General features: G+C 63.6%; 1 protein-coding gene across 4 annotated transcripts in view; it reads left to right on the top strand.

Annotated features, from left to right (window-relative positions):
- The window catches only part of TP73 (tumor protein p73), a 59123-nt gene that overhangs the window by 32886 nt on the left and 12596 nt on the right, over nt 1–13641 (top strand). For all 4 annotated transcript variants that reach the window (XM_047724259.1, XM_047724257.1, XM_047724260.1 and 1 more), the window contains exon 4: nt 6562–6804. In XM_047724259.1, the coding sequence (XP_047580215.1) occupies nt 6562–6804 (243 nt within the window). The remainder of the gene's footprint in view (nt 1–6561; nt 6805–13641) is intronic.

The following is a 13641-nucleotide window of genomic DNA, read 5'->3' as shown; positions in this document are numbered from 1 at the left end:
CGAGGGTGTGCATCCTGATGTCTTTTACTCTACCAGGGAAGTGGGAGAGAAAGCCCCAGAACACAGAATACAAGCAGGAGGAGATCCTGGAAGCTTCTAGAAGGAGGTGAGCCTTGGAAGGCTCTACAGGTGGGAGGAGACAATGTCCTGGGAGGGAACCAACAGGAGCAAAAGCCCTGTGGTACGGACAGCAGTATGCAAAGGAGGCTGGGAACGGGGAGCCCCCTGGGCGACCCCATGTCACCACCCAAAGGTGCAGGAACTCTGTCTTTGGAATCTGTGTGTCCTTGAGGCAGGGACAAAGGGATGCTTCCTGAACTGGGGTTTGAACCCAGTGTCTCCGGCTGCCCCTGTGCGGCCCCATGCAGGGAGGAGGCTGAATAACCTCTCTCTCCCTCCAGTCCCCTCCACTAGTGAGTGAGTCAGCCTGGAATGGAGCCTTTGGGGACATACTAAGAGTCGTAAATTTTAGCGACAAGGTTTTCTGTCCCCTCCGGAGAGAGCACGTGTGACACCTGAGAACACACCTGTTGTGGCCGCTGCATGGTCACAGCCTGCCTGTGCTCTGGCTTTCCCCAACTCAGTCGCCTGGAGTCCGCCAAAGGGGCCACAGACGCTGGGAAGTGAGCAGGGCACAAGGAAGCAAGCCGGGCACAGGCTTTCAGAAACCATTTGTTTTCCGTCCACGTCCCGAAACCTCATTTGAGCTGGTTTATCAGTTTTATATAAACAAACACGTAACACAGGAATCTTATGCAGCTGCATAAGCCCTGCTCACAGGAAGGGACGGCTGCCCCGTGCGGCCGGGGGAGCCCTGTTTTTTGAGAAGTCCGGCTGCTGAGCATGGGGAAGAGAAAAAGAAGGCGCGGGTGCAGGGAGGTGGCCTGGCCCCGGGGCAGGCAGGCTGGCTGCGCGCTCTGTGGCTGGTTCTGCCAGGTGCTCCTGCAGGACCCGCATTCAGCCCCAGAGACGCCCAGAATAGGAGTGGGGGCCGTGGCCCACGTGTGCCTTGGGGTCCGTCCGTGAGTTCCCGGCTCTGTTTCATCCAGCCCAGAGTTTCTGAGCATGACCTCGCGGCCAAGCATGACAAGATGGCGGGACGTGGCCTCTCTGGGACACAGGGGTTTCCTGCTCGCCCCTTATCTGTGCCTTGGGCTCAGCCCTGGCCTCTGAGCAAGTGGATGAGGGCCTGGGGCTGGCCGGGTCTGCCTCGTCTGCAGCCCTTTCCTTGTTGGGCGTTTGTGCAGACAAGGAGAGAGGAGTGCATCGTGCACGGAGGGCTTTCTGGATCTGGGGAGTGTCCTGGGCAGGGGTCCTTCCTCCTGAAGGAAAGTCGCAGGTTATAGCCTTTCTGGACTCTCCTGATCCCCATACCTGACCTATGGCTTCACCCCTACTTTACAGATGGGAGGTGGAGTGCCAGGCTGGGTCACACAGGTGGGACTGGGTCCTCAGCCCCTACGTCTCCTGACCTGGGAGCCCTGCTCTGCCCTGCTGGACCTGGGGAGTCCCTTCTGTCTCTCTGCTTTTGCCTCAGGACGTGGTCCTTGTGGGTGGCACTCATCCCGGACCTGGGCACACAGACAGGCCTGTAGGCGGGCAGTGGGTTGGCCAGGAGAGCCCATGTTCTGGGATAGCCAACACAGTCACCGTCTCTTAAGCAGCTGTAGGGACCCCCAACACTGGCTTGGCCAGCAAAGGGCGCTGGGAGCTTGGGCTAGGATGTCTGGCAGGTGGGGCTGTGGGGCTGGGCTGAGCTGAGTTCCCGGGGCAGGAGGACCAGTGGGCAGGCCAGACCCTCTGCTACCTATGGGGGTGGGGGTGCACAGGAGGTGAGGCCTCTGACCCCCAACCAGGCCCTGTTCTTTGCCACCCCCTGGGCGTGGGATGGATCAAAGTAGCAGGGTCTGGGGATGGGGTTGAAGGCTGAGACAGGCCAGAGTGTCGCCGCGTGGGAGTGCCAACAGCTCTCTCCTGTCACTGTCTCCAGCTTGGGAGCTAGTCTCTGCTATGGCTGCTGGGGAGATCCCCAGCAGATCCACAGGGGAGAAGACCCCCAGTTGCAGGGCCGAGTGGGCAGGAAGCCGGGACAGCTGCACCCCAGGGGGTTCCCCTCGTCCTCCCCCTGCTGGTCCTCAGGACGCATTCTCCTTGCCTGGGACCCTGAGGCCCCGGCAGTCCAGTCCAGCTTCTTTTCCAGAGGAGAGCAGGTGCTCAGACACAGCCCAGGTCATCCACGGAGCGGGGTGTGTGGGGGGGGGGTCTCCACTCACTCTCATCCCATCCAGTGGCCCCTTCCCTTGGCAGACTGAGGTCTAAGCCCCTTGCCCCATCCCTGTGTGGGTTTTGAGCCCTGTGTGTGAACACCCATGAGCACGTGGCCCCCCAGACCTGTGCATGCCCTTGCCTGAGCAGAAATGGGCCCACCGGGGATCCTGGTCTGAGAGGAGCTGACCATGGGACCCGGCTAGCTCCCTGCAGAGTTGAACACCCTGCATGTGTCCCGAGGGCAGGTTGACCTTCTCTGCCCTGCACAGTGTCCCTCGCAAGTGGGCAGAGAGCAGCAGAAAGCATGTTTGTGGAGCAAACGGACAGAGAGAGCCTGGGGGAGCCTATCTCCTCTTGGTGGAGGGAGCTCCCAGGTCGTCCCCACTGACCCTCCAGCAAGCACATGGGGATCTGGGAGGAGAGGCTCCCTCCTGCCCCAGCAAAACCACCCCCCCACCCCCAGAGCCCGACCCTGCCTGCCCGCCTCAGAGGCAGGCCCGGCTCATCGGCTCGGCTCATCGTCTGCCCCATCCGGAGGGGAGGCCACCACGGCATCTGCACCCCCGCCTGCTTGCTCGCAGCCCTCCTTGGGTCGGGCCCAGGAGCTCTGCACGCACAAGTAGGCACATGTGGGCCGCCTGGGGCTGGGCATGTCCTAATTAGCCCACTCTCTTGGGAGCTCTGATTGAAAGCAAAACAAACCAAAAAAGTCCTGGTTTTGCCTGGGTTCCTCCTCCTGCCAAGTGGGTCTCACCCCAGCTTCCAGGGGCCTCTGGTCTGGATGAGCTGCTCCCCAGCCTTCCGTGAGGCTGTGTCGGGCAGGTTCAGGAAGCGAGATGGGGAGAGAGTGAGGGGCTGGTCCCCCACGGCCCTCCCCATCTCCATTAGAAAGGAATGCAAAGGGAGGGAAGGAAGGGAGTCACACACAGGCTCCACATCCGACCAGCGGGGTCACCCCCACAGTCGGCCCCACAAAGCACCTGGGGGTGCAGTCAGAGGTGTTCCTGGGGGGACAGGACCCCAAGAAGGACTCGAAGGGACAGCTATCACCCACCCAGTGACCCAACAAGGTGCCACCTTGGGAGAGGGTAGCTCCCCAGACACCGGGTCAGCGAAGTGCCGAAGTGCCGAAGTGCTGTGGGTCAGAGGGCTGTGTGCTCCGGGCTGCCTGGGACAGGCTCTCTCTGTTGGCAAAGGGAGGGAGGGAGGGAGCCTGCAGCCCCGTCTGGGTGTTGTGTGCGGAGCTCTTCCCTCGCATCTCTGGGGGACCTGCCTGCTGGAAGCCTCCGGGGCTCCCTCCTGCCTCGTGGCTGCTGCGCCCGCCCAGATGCTATCAGCCGGCTCTTTTGGTTCAGTGACTAATTCCCTGGCACCCACCTCAGATTGGGAAAGAATGTGGACAAGTTAAAATCTGAACAATGTTGCCATCATGGGCCTGCCTCTCATTTCTCCTGAACAGGGGCCCTTTGCCCTGCTGGCCTGGGCTGTCCTCCTGTTGGGGATGGAGCGAGGACAACAGTCCTGAGCCCTCGGCTGTCCTCACTGAGCCCTTGGGTGGCCACGGGGAAGCCGCTCACTGCTCACTCCGTGGGGCCTTGGCTTGTCCTGGAAGAGAGAGGTCATAGGGACTCTGGATTGGGGAGCAGGCTGACACCCCGTCTTCCCCAGCCCAGGACCCATGGGGCTCTCAGCTTGGTTGAGCAGGAGGGCCGGTTCATGCCCCATCCTTCTTACCCTCCCCTCCCTCCCTCCCTCCTTCCTTCCTTTCTTCCTTCCTTTCCCCTTCCTCTTCCGTGCAGTGCCCCTCACCTCACCGGGGAGGAGCTTGGAACCCAGGAAGGTGAGGCAGGGAGGGGGGGATGAGGCTGGAGCTCCTGGGGCAGATGCTCAGGGGCCAGCGCCCTCCAGCAGAAGGCCCTTGGGGTGATTTTGCGCCTTCCAGCAGCCACGTAGAAAACCAGTAAAAGGAAACCCGTGGAAACAATGTACTAATGTGCGCCGTGTATTGGGATGATGCAGGTTGCTTTCGGTGCGTGCTCAGTGTGAAGCCGAGCGTGGATCCTCCCTTTTTACGTTTCCTCGTGGCACCGAGTGTCCAAAGTCCGGGTGCTGCGCGCCCCTCTGGCTCGCCATGGCCATGCTCCACGTGCCCGTGTGGCCAGTGCCTGCGGACTGGACAGTCCCACGTGTGGGGACATGTGGCGGTCCTTGTGAGGCCCGCAGTCCTGTAGGGAGACAGAAACCAGAGGCTGGGAGGGGACAGGGAAACGACGTGCCCTTGGGATGGGGGGGCACAGGGCAGGGGGTGTCCCCCAGCGGGGCCCCACGTGGAATGGGAGGCTGGTTCCTCTGCCGCCTGTCTTGTTTAAAATCGCTTTATCGAGCCACAAGCCACGTTCTGCATAACACACAACTTGCCTATTCAAAGCCTGCGTTGGTTTAGAAAAGGTCCCCAGCTCTGGGCTCCCGTCCCGCACAGTGACTCCTAGAGCACCTTCCTCCTGCCCCAAGGAAGCGGGGCTCCCCGTCGCTGTGGCCCCCAGCCCCTCCCAGCCTCTCTGCAGGGACCCCACAGCAGGTCTCCCAGCAAGTACACTTCTGGGCAAGGCTGGGGTCCCCCTGGCTGTTCCATCGCTCCTTAATTGGGGCAGTTGTCGGTCCCGTTCTGACCTGCGGACCTGCCAGTCTCTCCACTTGCCGGCCATCGGGGAGTGCTCCCCAGGGGACAGGAGAAGGCGCAGGAAGCTAGGAAGGTGGTGGGGGGCCAGAGCGGGAAGGGGTTCTCAGGGGGCCCTGCAAGGGTCTCCTGTCCAGCTGGTGGTGGACAAGGCCCCACATTTATCAACCCCTCCCCCACACCAAGGGGCCCTCCAGATGGCAGCTTCAGCCAGGCCTGGGCAGGGGCTCGAGCATCCAAGGAAAGCACTGGCCTCACTCCGCGGACCCCAAACCAGGGCTTCAGTAACAATGTCACCTGTTACCTGTCACCTCCCTCCCCCTCCAGCATCCCTTGTACTGAGCATTCAGTAGAAGCTCTAAAGATCCTTGTCACTAACAGACCAGACAGGCGGATGTGTGCCTTCCTGGGGGGTGCCAAGCGGGAGGAACCCCAGCTCCCGCCCGATGGAGAAGGAGACCCCCGGGGTGGGGGCGGAAGCGGCTGAGCAGCCGGTCCCTCCGGCCCTGAGGGATGCACTCCTGGAGGCAGTCCGGTGGAGGGGGGCTGCAGGGCGAGCTTCCCCTGGGCCCCGAGTCTCCCTACTTCCTGCACTGGCTGCTAGTCTGCCTCTGCCCCCCAAGGGGGGCCTCAGGCCCTCTGCCCCTGTTTGGCCGTCCCCTGCAATGCCCTCTCAGGGTGGCTGCCTTGAGGGTGGCTGCCTTGAGGGTGGCTGGAGCCACCGCCTCACCCCAGGCAAATCACTCCCCCTCCATGCCTCAGTGTCCTTGTCCTCATCTGTAAAATGGGATAATAACAGTGTCCACCTCAGGCCCACAGAGAGGATTAAAATAAACCACATGGCCATCATGGCCATCATGGCCATCCGGGCACAGAGGGAGGGCACCTTTCATGTTTGTGCCTAGAAGCCCCTCTGGCCAGTACCAGCAGCCCTGTACCCCGACCCAACCCACCTCCGGTGGAAGCCTCCAGATTGGGAAAGATGTCTTCCCTGCTGGCCCTCCAGGAGGGATCTGATCCATCCTCCCCCTCCTTTGCTGGGGCCTCCTTGAGCTCCAGGCAGGGACCCCGAGAGGGCAGCTGGGGATGCTTCCACACTGTGTTCCTGCGGGTGTGGCCCCGGGGGGAGGGGCTGGGCTCCCAGGGCCAGGTTAGCACAGAGGCTGTGGGTGGCAGAAGGGGACCCTGGGCCCCACACCCTGGGGCCACCCCCTGCCCTGTCTGCCTCCCTGAGCCCAGGGTCTCCCTACTTCATGCTGTGCCGGGGGTGGGGGTCCGGCGACGGGGATACTGACCCCCAAGCCGGAGCCCACCTCCTGGCAGGAGGTCCAGGGGCAGGGAGCCTCCCCCTCCCCAGCAGCTGCCCTCCAGGTGCGCTCCGTGGAACCCAGAAGCCCTGGCGCGGGGAGGCTGATGGAGGGGGAGGGGGGAGGGCGAGGTGAGTATGTCAGTTTATCCCAACACAGGCAGTGACCTGTCAGGTTGGGGGGGGGCGGGAAATATTTGGGATGACTGCGCTGCTGGCCCTTTAAGGCTCCTGTAACAGGACACCTCCGGCCGTGCTTCCATTCTCCAGCCTGACTGTGTGTCCCCCTCCCTCCCCCTTCCCACGCTAGTCCCAGTTCAATCTGCTGAGCAGCACCATGGACCAGATGAGCGGCCGCGCGGCCTCGGCCAGCCCCTACACCCCGGAGCACACGGCCAGTGTGCCCACCCACTCGCCCTACGCGCAGCCCAGCTCCACCTTCGACACCATGTCGCCCGCACCAGCCATCCCCTCCAACACCGACTACCCCGGCCCCCACCACTTTGACGTCACCTTCCAGCAGTCCAGCACGGCCAAGTCAGCCACCTGGACGGTGAGTGGCGCCCCTGCTTCCAGGGGCATCCCGGGGTGTGGGGTGGGAAGGGCTGATCGCCACCCCCCGGGCCGGCCGGCTGGGCAGCAAGGGAGGACCAGCCAGGTGTCGGCACGGGGCTCCCACCTGGCCCACCACCGCCGGGAGGAGCGTTGGGCAGGAGGCGGGTCTGGGGCTGGGCACTCTGGGCGTGCCCACCCCTTGGACGTGCGGCCAGAGTGGCCAGCCTCCGCGGGGCCCCAGAGGGGCAGACTCAGCTCAGCAGCGAGGTCCATGGGACAGAGACGGACCACTGGCATCCCCGCACTGCGGTGGGACTTGAGTCCGGTCCGGGTGAGAATGCCGTCCCGGGTGAACGGGTGAGCGGTGAGCACCCGCCTCCTCCAGGGAGTGCCGTCGGCAGGCAGGTCTACTGTCTGGTGGCTGGCAGGCTGGGGCTTTGCCTGCCCGGCCTCTGGGCTGTCATCTGCAGCCTCTGGGCTGTCATCTGCGAGCACCAGTGTGCGACCGGGAAGTCGGGGGGTGGGTGGGAGTCCACGGGCGCTGTGGACTCAGGTCTTGCCTCGCCCCTGCACCCGCCCTGCACGTGGCAGCATTCTGGCCCCCTCGGGGATTCCGCCAGCTTGGATGCTGTGCACCTTGGCCCTCCTGGGGTGCTCTGAGTTTACCTTGACTCTGGAAAGCGGAGGGGAGGGCAAGCAGCTCGCTGGTGTTAGGCAGGTAATAAGTGCTCATCCAGGGGACTGGCTTTCCGGGTTGGGGCTCTAGGTTCCTAACGGAGGTGGGTGCAGCTGGGAGACGGACAACAGGGCTGTGGGGGGCAGGGACTCTGAGACCCCCCAGGGACAGACCACAGGCTCGCTGCTGAGACTAGGGCACACGGGGCATTGGCAGGAAAGGCAGCCGCGGGGGCCCTCCAGCTCTCCTGTCCCCACACAGGAGAAGGATGAGGACGCTTGCCAGGACCCTGCCCCGGGGACACCGAGCAGGTCCTGGCCGTGGGGCAGCCTCACCCCTTCCAGGGAACAGCAGCTCGGAGGTCTCCCCCAGCCTCTGGAAATGGCCCCTGGACAGAGAAGTCCCCGCGGGGCTGGCGAGCACAGAGCAGGGGACCCTGAGGCTCGGCCGCATGAGGAACAGGGTCTCACGACCGCCACTGTCCCGCTGGCCAGGTTGTGGTTTTCCCATGCTGCTCGGGGGCTGGAGGGGCGTGGATCCACAGGGAGACCCATCTGGCTCTGCAGGGGCCAGTCCGGGTTGGGATCCAAGGCCCGGGGGTCCCTGCGGCTGTCTCTGGTTCTCGCTCTGGCTGGGCCCCCCTCCCTGACCCATCGCTGGCTGTGGGGCACCCGGTCCAGGGCCCCACCCCTCGTCCTCGTGCCTCCCTGATGCCACTGTTGCTCTTCAGAGGGAACGCCGTCCCTGCGGCCGGGGCTAGTGCAGCAGGAGCGGGTATTAGTGTCTCCGTAGCTGCACGCAGGGCCCGGCCGAGTGCCCTAGAGCTGGTCCTCCTGGGTGAGGTTGTTGGACAACGGCTGTACCCACTGGGGGATTCTCTTATTGCCTGTACGGTTCTGGTTCCCCGACCCCAGATTTGAGGTTTGACTCTCAGGAGATGCCTTACACACCTCTGGCGACAGGAGGCTCACTCCCTTTCCACGTCCATGCTCATACTGTTTCCTAAGCCCTTTCCCTGGCCTCGCAGGTCCCAGCCCCTCCCACACCAAAACTGGCACTAAGGCCTGAGCTGCTGGGCCCCTAGGAATCTTGGCAAGCCTTGGGGGGGGGGGTCCTGGCTCTTTCTCTGCTGTTTGAGGATGCTGGTGGGGTTTCTGCAGGGTCTTGGGGGGCTTGGAGTGCTGTGGATGGTCCTGGTCCTCAGGGAGGGACAGGAGCTGCCCCTCTGCTGACTGTGCCCCCACTGCCTGCCTGGGGTCTCTGCCAACCCACCCCCAGTTGCTTCCACCTCTCCTGTCAGAGGTTCAGTTTTAGGACTGGAGGGCCCATGGCGGGTCATGGTTGTCTGGCCCCACGTGGCCGCATGGAGTGGTCGGCCCGGCCAGTCACGCCTGGGGCAAGGGTAGGCTCACCTGTGCCCAGCGGCTCTGCCCCCAAGCTCTGACCACCCCTCACCCCATCCCACCCCCCGCGTCTGCTCTCTTGCAGCCGTGCTGGGGGAGGGGAGAGTGAGCTGCTGGTGCACAGCTCCCCCCCCCCAGCCCTCATCAGTGCAGGGGTAGAGGTGCGACAGACATTGATAATGAGATTTTTGGCTCCTCGGCTCTTTGGGAGCAGACGCCCCGCAGGCTCCTTTCCCTGCCCGGGGAGGGGGTGGGCAGGCTCACGGTGCCGGATGGGGACCACCGGGCAGCCTGCCTGCTCCCAGCTCTGGGGGTCTGGCTGCGCGGGCGCTGCCCAGACTTGCTTCCTGGCCGCACGTCTGGGCCTCGGCACCCCGCCCCACGTGGCCCCCGCCATGCCGGCCGGCTGGTAACTGATAGATAATTCGTATTTTTCTCAAGTACAATTCCAAATTGACTGTTGCCTTCACTCCTCTCCTCGCTTGGGAAAAACACCCTCTCCGGTCCTCACGGGGACCACAGCTGTTAATGGGGTCTTTGGCCTCTGCCTGGCCGAGGCCCCCGGCCCCAGGTGGTCCCTCTGCGACCAGATCTCACACATGTGCTCCCTGAGCCCCGAGGCGAGCCCTCCGCTCGCAGGCCAGCGTGCTCACACGAAGCTCGCACACGAGGCGCCTTGCACACCTGGGAAGCCATGCACGCGCTCCATGCACACATGAGACTACACGCATGCACACAGACACGTGTGCCCAGGTGCCGGCCCCTTCTGGTCGCCACCCAGGGCTTGACAAAGGCCTCTTCCCCCACAGGAGGCCAGGACGGCCGGGTGGCACATTGCAGAGCACGGGAAGGGTGTGTGTTCAGCCTCCGAGGTTCTAAACCAGGCAAGGTTCAGGCCTCTGATCTGCTGCAGGGCTGTAGCCCGACAGGTCCCTGTAGACAAGCGCGCTGGCTCCTGGGACGGCTGCGGACAGGGCCTCATGCCTAGGAAGCACGCACACATGGCCGCTCTGGGGTTGTTCTGTCTGGGGCTTGTCCTGTGTCAGGAGCTTTGTGGGGAGACACAGGCTAGATGGTCAGGGCTGTGGGCGGGGGCTGGTCCCCCTGGGCAATGATGCTCTTTGGCCCCGTGGGCGGTAAAGAGCCCGGCCAGGGATGGCAGTGTTCGTGCCTTTGTCCCTGTCTCCAAACCCAGCACACTCCAGCCTGGCCTCTGGGCCCTGACGGCCACTTCTGTCCCGGGGCCCCCCAGGGGCTGGCAATGACACGGACAGCCGGTCCCAGGAGTCCTGAGGAGCAGCCCAATGATGGGGCATCTGGATGCTGGCCAGCTTGCTCTGCTCCATCTCTTCTGGCTCCCAGGTTGGGCCTTGCCAGGGAAGGGGACTGCCCTCGCATTTTGGGAGGTGTGGGAGGGGACTCCGAGGTCAGCCAAGAGGCTTGCATGGCTGGAGCCCTGGTCCAGCCGGGCAGTGTGAGGCAGGCCAGTGAGGGTGGACCAGGGTGGGAGGAGGGCTCAGCGAGTCCCTGGGGGGGCTCCATGTGGCCCGCCCCCCTGAGTGGCCTCCAGCTGTCCCACACATGACCGTGGGTGAATGCCAGCCCATCCGTCCCAGGGGTGAGCCAGTGCACACAGGGTGAACACCACCCTCCTGGCGGGGAAGGGTCCCAGGGAAAGCAGGCAGCGGGGAGGCTCAAAGGCTCTCCCCAGGGTTCTTGGCAGAGTGTGGCTGAGTCAACACTAATGGATTCAGGAGAAAACTTTCCAGCCCCTCGGAGGTTTGCAAGCAGGAAAATAATAGCGGAGGTGTCCCAACACGATCATGGTATCAATTGCGTTATCCTTAAAGTTTATGGAATGCATAAGTGGAATTAATACCTTTTACTGGCACCAGAAGCAATTACACGAATTTAAGGCCAGGGAAGGGCTCTGTCTGTCGTGGAGACGGGTGAGGAGTGAGCAGGGGAGACTGCACGGATGGCACTGTGGGAAGGTCCCGGGGCAGACCTGTGTCCTGCAGGCTCGCCGCTGTTCCTGGCCTGAGCCGGGCATCACCTCTTCTCTGTCCACCTGTGTAGCTGGAGCCCCAGGGCCCAGAGATCACAGAACTTGGCCTTGGAGGCCCCAGTGGGGCCGGGAAGCCCTGAGTCCCAGGGGCTGAGGGGTGCGCCCAGGACAGCCTGTACCCTCCCCACCTGGGCTCCCGTAGGAGCCTCGAGGGAGAGCCCCCTGGGGGGTAGGTGTCCATGCGTTCTGATACAATCAATGTTTTATGAAGAATTCTATTTTCTGGGACTGGTTCCCAAAATGGATATAGCTCCGTAGGTTCTAGAATGTCCATCTGACAGTGCTGACTGTGACGGGGGCTGGCCACCCCCCCACCCCCACCCCGGTGTGCAGGAGAGGCCCAGCCTCCCGGCAGTCATGGTAGGGACACCGAGGCCCAGGAAAGGCAGGAGGAGAGGGGGTCCCGAGCTCTGGCTTTCGTCAAGCAGCCTGGGGGGAGCATCTGTGCGCCCCTGTGAGTGTAGGGGCGCTCTGAGTGAGCAGTCTTCTCCCAGCTCTGGGGACGTCCCGGGACCCCAGTGAGCTGCCGGGAAGACAGGCTGACCCTCAGAGGCCCAGAGCATCCATCTGGGCCCCAGGAGCCTGGGGTTCCTGCTTGCCCATGAGTGAGTGACAGCTGCCACCTCCCAGGGAGGGTCCGGCGCCCGTCCTCCCTGCCTGGTGTGGGTTGACAAATGACCATTCTCCAACAAGCTGCCTTACGGGACACTCCTGGCTGACCAGCAGAGGAAGGAATGGTGTACGTGCAGCAGGGGCTGGGGCTGCCACCAGTCCCCACCCCTCCCTGTGCATCTCCCAGCCGGGCTCCCCAACCCCTGGGGTCAGCAGCCTCTCTGGAGGAGGAAAGCTTCTTCTGGGCATCCTCCCCTCTGGCCCTGGGGGCCTCTGGGTGAGGGTCTCGGCCAAGCAGCCAGGGGAGCTTTTCCGTGGTCAGTTGTGGGGGAAATCTGCGTCAGGATTTTCTCAGATCCCAAACTTGGAAGCCAAGCTCAAGTTCATGGATCCCAGGCCTCAGAATTCCCATGGCCACGGCTCCCCCGGCCTCTAGGTGGAAGCCCCTCGGCCGCACCTGGGCTTTGTCCAGGCAGCCCCAGGAGGAGGAGGGGGCAGAAAGCCTAGGGTGTCGGAACTGGAAAGAGGAGCTGCTCCCTTGAGGGGGAGGGGCAGGCCCAGGCTGCATGTGAAAGGCCCCCCACCCCCAGGGGGGCCACAGGGCTGTGACGCTGCTACGGCTCATGTTAGAGCCAGAGAGCCCCCTTGAAAAAGTGGCCAGCACTCTCGGCTGCAGTGAAGTAGACGTTCAGAGGTTGTTGGGGGACCCCGCAGTGGCCATAAGCCTAGGTCCCCCCGGGGATCGCAGACCTGCCTCCTCCACCATTGCCGTGGGGCACAGGGCACGGTGCCTTCTCCCCACTCCTCATGGGGGGAATGAAATCAGGCCGTGTGGGCCCATCTCCTCCTGGCACCCGGAGCCACTGCTCTCTGCAGGGGCCGAGATGTTCAGGGGCCAAAACTCTCCTCGCCCCACGCATATGCCTGGATATTTACAAGGTTCAATGAAAACTTGATTCCAGCCAACTGTTGCGTTAAACGCTGGGAAATGACCCCCCCCCACACACACACACGTCTAGGGTGTCCCGGAGCTCACTAGAGATGCCACGGGCTCCTCTCCTGCTGGCTGAGTGCAGTTGTAGACCGAAGACACTGCCTGCACGGCTTCCTGGCCAGAGGGCACCTCCTGAGCTGAGGTCTGCAGTGGAGACACAGCCTGCAGCTTCTGTGGCAGGAGGGTCAGAGGCACTCGGGCCGTGTGTGCGGGACACCCCGCTGGAGCCAACCCACCCCGGCTCTGGGTCCCCTCCTGAATACCGGCCCCCACGGTGGTGGCTGGTGGCTGCAGCTTCCCCCCTCTGACACGCCTGCCTCTGGGCCGGCCTCAGCCCCAGGCGTTCTGGAAGCTTCAGGACACTGGGGGAAGGAGCTGGCCTGTCATGCCTGCGCACGCCAGACCAGCTGTGTGTCTCGGGACAGTGTGCCCACGGCAGAGGATCTCGTGACTAGCCTTTGAGCAGAAGACGCTGTGGACAAGGCCAAGCCCGCTCAAGAGGCCACAAGTCGGGTGGGGGGGTGACTCTTTCCCCTGGCAATCGAGGGGATTCTCCGGGGCAAGCAGAGCCCCGTGTTTGGCCGGCCTCCCTGCTCTGTCCCCAGCCACCAGCTCTGTGGGCTGCTCACAGCCCTGCTTACTGGGTCCTGGCCAGAGTGCTTTCCCCACCGGGGCAGCCAGTGGAGTGTCTGCCTTCTCCAGGAGGCCAGGACACGCAGGCATGGGCTCTCCAGCTGGCAAAGCTTGAAACTGAGTTCAGGGGCAGAGGAACCCGGGTTTGGGCCTGGCCGAGGCAGATCTCGGTGCTGCAGATGTGGCCCCCATCTGTGCCCTTGGAGCAGGAGGGTGGCTCCTGGTGGCAGTGCTGGGGCTCTCTGCAAGCCCAGCTGTGTCCCCAGACCACTCTATCCCCAAGGTCCCATGTTTGGGGCCCAGGGGAAGCCAGATGGCACACCTCGGTTACAGAATAAGGACCAGAGAGAGACCCAGAGTTTCCCACAGTGCCCAGCCCGGATCACTGAAGCCAAGGGCAGGGCCCCACCTGTTGGTCCCCCTGTCCCTGACCCCAGGCCAGAGGAAGA

Source organism: Lutra lutra, chromosome 4 (genome assembly GCF_902655055.1).
Source record: "Lutra lutra chromosome 4, mLutLut1.2, whole genome shotgun sequence".
Lineage (NCBI taxonomy): Eukaryota > Metazoa > Chordata > Mammalia > Carnivora > Mustelidae > Lutra > Lutra lutra.
This window is presented reverse-complemented; position numbering and strand designations above follow the sequence as displayed.